We start from the raw sequence: 7,593 nt of genomic DNA, 5'->3' as shown, positions 1-7,593 counted from the left end.
TCCGGGAAGCCATATCAACGGGCGTTATAAATACGCAAACGATTTGGTTGGATATTTTATAACTGAGAAAATTATAGATTATTTCGCAAAGGGGTGGAATGATGGTGGATACGTCCAGTGGCGCATATCGGAAAATAAAACAAAAAATATTTTTTTGTTCCAGAATGGAATATCCTACATGAGATATTCTAGTACAGATTATAGTTTAAGAATTCTTTACGCTTCAAGAGTGAAATTTCTTTTTAATGGTTAATCTTCAAATGAAGCGGTTTTGCTGACTGGTCAACTCGGGAGTGTATTCTCCCCCAAACACTCTCCTTTCTAAACTTTAATGGTACACCCTTGACTGTGGGGTGAAAACTTCGAACTTCGCCGTTCATTCGTAAATTACATACTATGGAATTTATGTAATACACATGAACACACCTCCAATGTCTGGCTAGTAATCACGAAGGACTGCAATTCTACCTTTTGATCAATTATTTATGAAGCCGCAAGTTTTCCATTACATTATGAACCTCTGCTTTTATTTAGATTATGATTTGTCGCCTGTCTTGGTCATTCTTTCCTAGTTTTTGTTTTCCTGCTTTCGAGTTTGACTGACATTGATCTGAAATAGGCGTTTATTGGATTGTAAAACATGTTTGTTCATAAAGAATATATCATTTGTTTGATTCGATGAAATAAAACATTGATATTAACTAACCCAACAGTTGATCTAATAGACCAAATATTTGTAGTAAATTCTGTTTATATTGATATAAATAACTGATTGGACAGAGCATATCACTATTTAATATAAGTAAATGAGTTGATTAGTCATACTTTCTGTATTTAATAGTTTCTAAATCCATAATCATTGCAATCAGATGTTAAAACATATGAATTCTATTTATAACAAAGTACATTAGATTAATTTGAAAATTGAAATACTCAAATTTAAACGTTGGGGAATGAAAAATACACTTGTAATAACTTAATCAATAACCCTTTATTAATAAGCTGATACTTTAACAAAATCCAAGACAAACGCCACTCCATGTCAATATATATCTAGAAGATTCTGTTAGAACAGCTGGAATTGGTGAAGTAAATGAAACGAGGAAAAAGGAACTACACGTAAGTTTTATTAAATACATGCCGACTTCTTCATATTTTTTAAAGAAGATAGAGCAATTCAGCCAAGTGAATGTTTATTTTAGTTTAAATACATAAATTTAATTTGATTAAACAATAGTCTGGTCTGACAATGCATTTTTTATTTTTCCTGAATATTTATTTTTTTATTTTGATCAATGAAAATTTTATATGAATAGTGGGAACAGATAAGCCCATATTTAAATGAAAAACATAAAGCGATACTTTAGGAAACCGTCGACGACGCCATATTTAGCCGAAAACTAGGAGCTAATATGCAAGTTTAAGATGTGAAATATGTTACTTGGACCTCAATGTTGATTTGTATACAATACTATATGACCTTCGGCACGTTTAGTCGACTTAGTTTCAACTTCCATAATAATTACTATGCCTCCACAGTCAGCGCACCGACAACAAAATTCGCATTGCCAAGTCACGTTGGTGGGAGAGTGCTTCCTCAATGAATGATTAGTATTACATGTTTTCAAACTTATCAATGAAGAAGTTTAATCCCCCCCCCCCCCCCGACCAATACCAAAAAGTTGGAGAACTATAACGTCGTTCTTATTTAAATCAAATAATATTACTGTCTGCTTGATGGGTTAATTGAAAGTCAAAGAGTAGTTAACTTAATGGAGTTTTACGACACAAATTTGTCACAGAACCGCATGAGGAGAACTATTTCAAGTAAACAAAATGTTTCAACAGTTTTTTTAGAATAGAGGTCAAAACTGGCCTGACATAAGTCGTAAATAGTTACAATTAAAACACTTCAACTTGGATTTCAATTTAAAATTGTGAAGTTAAAAGAAATTAGGTCAAATTATTGTTGTAAACTTTATCCATTTCTATTTTATGTTGTTTTTTATTTATATTCTTTTATTTATATATTTTAATTTTTTATATGATTGGTAAATATTACTTTATTTTGATATTGCTGTGGTCAATACAGTAGTCAATTAGTAAACAAATCACCTGTTAAGACATTCATTTCTGACAATCATTACTTTAAGTAAAAATAATTTTCTACTCCCGTCTGTAAAATCCCCAATTATACACCGATCTAGAGGGCATAAAGCGTCATTTTACCACGTTTGGAAGCAACCGGATGTTTTCGGCTTGAATGTTGGCGTTTGTCAATTCTGACGGTCATGTCAGTGAATGTTGTTTTGCAACCATCTACCCAAAAACTAACGTTCGTAGAAAACGTATAGTATGCAATACCTTTCGTAAACTTTTTAAGTCGCTCGTTTATTAAGTACTCGCTCCGCTCGTGCCATTTAAACGTCAATATTTTGTCGAGACCAAAAACAACTGGTTACACTTTTCTTTAGAGTAGGGCAAAATATGATCCTTATAGATCCTCAGAAGACAGAACAAGGTTAAGATAAAAGCTAAATTAAAATATTTCAGAGCGGAAATTAATTTAAAATTCTAGAATGGCGGAATTAGGTCGAAATAACACATTAAAAGTGCTGTAATGTTTTACCTTTGGCCATTTACATTTTATGATATTGTGGTCCTATTCCCCTATTCCTTTTCAGTATCTTTAAAATAATTTAATAATATATTTTTTCTACTCCCGTCTGTAAAATACCTAATTACACACAGATCTAGCGTGCGCGAAGCGTCACTTTACCACGTCAGTTTCGTTTCCCACGAATCCGAGCCACTTCGGACATTTCCGAGATTTTACCCCCTGGGTTTGGGAGCAATCGGATGTTTCCGGATATTTCCCACACCTTGAATTTTGACATTTGTCAATTCTGACAGTCATGTCAGTGAAAGTATTCATGTTTTGCGAAAATGTAAGCAAAAACTAACGGTCGTAGAAAAAGTATAGTATGCAACACGTTCTGTAAACTTTTTAACTCACTCGTTTATTAAACCTTCGCTCCGCTCGTGTCAAATAAACTCGTGAGTCAAATGCCTTGTTGCATAATATACTATTTTTCTACTCCGTTCTGTACAATACCTAATTATACACCGATCTAGTGCGCTGTTTGGAAGCAATCGGATGTTTTCGGAGATTTTACCGCACGAGTTGAATTTTGACATTTGTCAATTCTGACGGTCATTTCATCTAATGTATTTGTGTTGTTTTGCAAAAATGTTCCCAAAAACTAATGGTCGCAGGAAAATTATAGTATGCATAATATACTATTAAGGCAAGGACTTCTATTGAAAATGTCAAATTATGTGATGCGTTACTGCCTCTTTTATATTTCGATTTGTTTTGTGCTCAATTGTGAGAAATTTATGGTGATAATTGCATTCTGTATTTTATAAATTGTCCAATTAGGTATTTATATTTTTCAGCGAACGGAAAAATTGGCGACATAGAAAAAAATCGATTTAAAGTTTCTGCATTTATTCAAAAACGATTTTTATTCTGTGCTTCTTAGACTTAGGGCTGTTCCTCAGAAGTTGCCCCCTAAGACTGTCGTGTAAGAATATGCCAGCCGCACCCGCTAAAAAAAAAATAGAAAAGGTGTGTATTTAAATTTTTTTTTATTTTTTATGTTGCGTCTTTGAGAGTACCTAATTTTTAAAATATTTACCGCCAAGAATTATTTTTTTTTCTCACTTAAACTAATATACCAATATCCCAAAAATCTTATGTTTTCTCATCCGAAAAAAGTTTTAGAAAACATAAAACTACTATTGTTTGATGACAAGTTTTAGAGAGAGAGGGAGAGAAAGAGAGAGAGAGAGAGAGAGAGATTTAAGGGTCAATTATTGCAAAAATGTGTGAATCCAAACTCAATACAAAAAGCGATAATTATTCGTATGCGAATTAAATGGTAGTATATTATAAATTAGCTCGTTTAACTTGGACTGAGTTGGACACACTTGTAGATGCTTATAAGAGAGCAGCTTGTAAGGTTGTGCCCTTTAAAAAGTTAATGTTGTTAATTGGTTTTGTTTGAATGATCTTGCTGGTCTTGTGTGGAAAAAGTTAACTCAGACAGAGTGAAAGAGAAAAATTGAGAAACCACTGTATGTGTTGATTATCGTGCAAAACTGTGAAAGATTCTTATCTGTTGTCCAGGGCTGACAAACATTTGTAGATTTGAAGAGAGCAGCATTAGTTGACAACACTATAGAAGAGACCTTGAAACTTCTTGACAAGAAGCTATGGTGAACATTGAAGAAGCTCCAGTTAATTGAGAAACGCCTCAGTGTAATGGAGTTAATGTATTAGTTTTTGTGTATTATGTTATTGTGTTCTGTATGACCTCCTAATTGATGTGTTTCTTGTTTTCTTAGATTGACAATCTAGAACTAGTGCAATTTTGGACCATCCCACTAAAGGAATTCAATCAACGTCATCCTGATAATTTACCGTTTGCTTTTAATTCTCTCCAAAAAATTTTCCAGTTTTCTTCGGTTTTTGACATTTAATTTGCCATTAAGCACAAATTATAAGCAACAAATTAAATACATTTTTTTTTACGACAGGCGGAAACTAGATAAACTCGGTCATACTTACAGACATTCCTGCATCCACGGTCATCGGACCGAACGGACCGATTGTAATGGCCAACGGTTTTTGCGACCGAATTAACATTATTTGAAGCAAAGCGTTACTTTGTTTGTCCTGCTCGTGCCATTTGCTCTCGTAGAGCGCTGTTGCCAATTCAGCGCTCTGAAAATAGAGTCTGAACGAGGCCAAATGACTTAGACATTAACTACCTGGACCATAATTTCGTTGCAGTTCCACGATAGAAACATTAAACCGCCGAAATTGGTCATCACAAAGCCAGCGTTGAAGGGGACATTGTGTCCCTCAAATGGGAAAATGTAAATTTAAATTTATCAAAGTGATTTCAGTAAATACCTACTCCGAAAACCTCTAGAATCGATGATGCAATTATTAGGGAAGACGCGACGTATTCTAAGAGCATTATAAATTTCAAGGAATCATTGAAACTAGCCAAATAACTGCAATCCAAAACACACAATTACTTGGAACAACTAGTGGGGAGAAGTGACACTCACTAAATCAATTTCTGATGACTAATGCACAACCTCTTTATGACCTGGTGATTTACTTGGCCCGCGTTGACGATTGGTGTCTCATCAATGCCTTTGTGGAAGGTTCTGAATTGTTCTTGAAGTATTATCAATTGGGCTCTTAAGAACAAAAGAACTGTCTCTATGAATATGTTCACCGACAAATTGCAAGTACCCGCATTCAGTACTCTTATCGCCTGGTCTACGAGTACATATGAGTGGTAGTTCTCAGTGCGGAAGGGATACCAACATAAGAAAATGAGTGGTCTTTCCACGGTAATGTTCTGGTGCGTCTTGACTAATGCGTAGTTTTTCTCTACCCCTGGAGAATACATAGTATTTATTAGAAAATTATTTTCAGTATTTCTCAAAATTAGTGAACTTAAAAATTAAGTAAAAAGTAAATAAGAAATTTTTCGTGAATAAAATTTGGAGTCTAAAAATATAACCAACCTTGTGCTATTAAAGCGAATGTAGTTGCGAGAAAGACGATGGCGATTATCAGAGCTAATTTCCGGCAATAATCGATATGACGACTGTAGACACCTTCAGAAATTTTGTTAGTATGAATATACAACTGGTCCTCCTCTTGTCTAGCCGTACGGATTAAAAGAAGATTTCTTGGCGACTGGCATGCCATCGTCTTTACCAATACAACTCCGCAGGCGAGTGCGAGAGAAGCAATTTCCATTGCTGTAATCAAATCCGAACCAGAAATACCAAAGATAACTCGGACAGAAACTTGATACGAGGAAATTTTGGTTAGTTTTAATATCAACATTCTTACATAAAACTGAAAATTGGGTCAATATTTGAGGCAAAAATGGACGGAGATGTCTTTAATAAAAATAGATTTAACAGACTTAAAACATATTATGTACAAAGATTGTTGTAAATACTGAGGTGCATAATTTAAACTTACAGAGAAAGAGTAAGAAGTTGTAAGGAGGTAAAAAACAAATTTATTACAGGGTATCATTTATTTAAAAGCTATTTTAATTGTATTAAATCTCACGTTTTTATAAACAAATGGGATCTCGAAACATCGACAGGATTTTTTCGAGTAAAATGTTATAGAATTACAAGCAAATTACAGAAAATTTATTGAGTAAGCTTTCAAATTTTATAATTTAAATTGGCAAAAGTTAAGAGCTTAAAAGGCCCCATTAGTTCCCAAAATGTTTCCAAGTCTGTAGTATCCTGTATGCAGCTATGGAATTTCAATCTAACAGTAAATTTTTTTATTCATAAATCAATTCTTTTGTTACTTCAAATATATTATTTATCTCCCTTTAGTTATATTACTTATCTCTCTTTTGATGCTTAATTTCAAGATTCACAACAATTTTTTATTATAAAATTAGTAAGAAATTTATTCTTTCTGATGGCATGTTTAAGGTCAATTTTTTCTCCTACTCTTACCTGCCAGGGCGTCTTTCTCAAGCAGTTCGGGAAATTTGGCCAACAAGGCAAAGACCGTCGTGCTTAGCAATATCTTTGATGCAGCAGAGTACATTCTATAAAACGTTTTCCAAAAAATCGACTCTGTGGGCAGCTCCAACCGCCATATCCCGCTGACGATCATCACTATTTTGGCGGCGTAAAACATGTTTTTCCGGGAAGCCATACCAACAGGCGTTTGAAATGCGCAAACGATTTGGTTGTATATTTTATAGCTGAGAAAATAATAGACTATTTGCAGAAGGCGCGAAGTAATACGTCCAGTGGCGCATATCGAAAAATAAAACACAAAAAAATATTTTTCAGTTCTAGAATGGAAAGTCCTCTAAGAAATTATTAAACGTGGAAGAAAACTATGCGACGAGAACCACACTTACATAAAGTCTTCTAGTACACACTATAATTTTTAGCCCAACAATTCTTTTTCGTAAGTGAAATTTCCTTTTAAATATTCTAGAAATCGGACTGTTTTGCTCGCTGACCAACTTTAAAAATTATTAGGAAGTGTCTTCTTCCCTAAACCCTTCCGATTTCGAAGCTTCAATGGGACGCCCTTGACTGTGGGGTGAAAACTTCGCCGTTCATTCGGAAATTACATACTATTGAATTTATGCAATACACGTGAGCACACCTCCAATAGCTGGCTAGTAATCACAAAGGATCGAAGTCCTACTCTTTGATCAATTATTTATGAAACCTCTACTTGCGCGCCCTGCAATATTATGAATCTGTGCTTATATTTAGATAATGATTTGTAGCGTCTTTTAGTTTTTCTTGTTTTTTTTTGTTATTGGCGCAAGCATGACCAGTTAAAAAGTATTTATTAGGCTACAAATAACATCTGCTCAAAATCAAAAGTTGAAGACACACAATCAGTTAAACTTCAAACGATGAGATAAACCATTTCCATTGGAGGGCGTGGTGTCAAAATGAATTGTAACAAACTAAAGTGTCTATGAGGAACGTTTTGTAATT

The 7,593-nt window shown here is 34.0% G+C and overlaps 1 protein-coding gene across 2 annotated transcripts; it reads right to left on the bottom strand.

The window, feature by feature from the left end:
- Window positions 1-3,465: 3,465 nt before the first annotated feature.
- Window positions 3,466-6,778, bottom strand: LOC132696835 (odorant receptor 45b-like). 2 transcript variants are annotated; one of them, XM_060661889.1, is made up of 7 exons: window positions 6,580-6,778; window positions 5,611-5,850; window positions 5,143-5,479; window positions 4,986-5,085; window positions 4,834-4,929; window positions 4,634-4,789; window positions 3,466-3,611 (listed from the first exon to the last, which is right to left on the bottom strand). In XM_060661889.1, exons 1-7 carry the CDS (start codon window positions 6,764-6,766, stop codon window positions 3,561-3,563), a joined length of 1,167 nt encoding a protein of 388 aa, XP_060517872.1. In that variant the 5' UTR covers window positions 6,767-6,778; the 3' UTR covers window positions 3,466-3,560. The 2 variants fall into 2 exon arrangements, with proteins under 2 accessions (XP_060517872.1, XP_060517873.1); XM_060661890.1 differs by having other exon boundaries at window positions 4,837-4,929.
- Between the last annotated feature and the right edge of the window lie 815 nt (window positions 6,779-7,593).

Source organism: Cylas formicarius, unplaced genomic scaffold (genome assembly GCF_029955315.1).
Source record: "Cylas formicarius isolate icCylForm1 unplaced genomic scaffold, icCylForm1.1 PGA_scaffold_1__22_contigs__length_36826433, whole genome shotgun sequence".
Lineage (NCBI taxonomy): Eukaryota > Metazoa > Arthropoda > Insecta > Coleoptera > Brentidae > Cylas > Cylas formicarius.
This window is presented reverse-complemented; position numbering and strand designations above follow the sequence as displayed.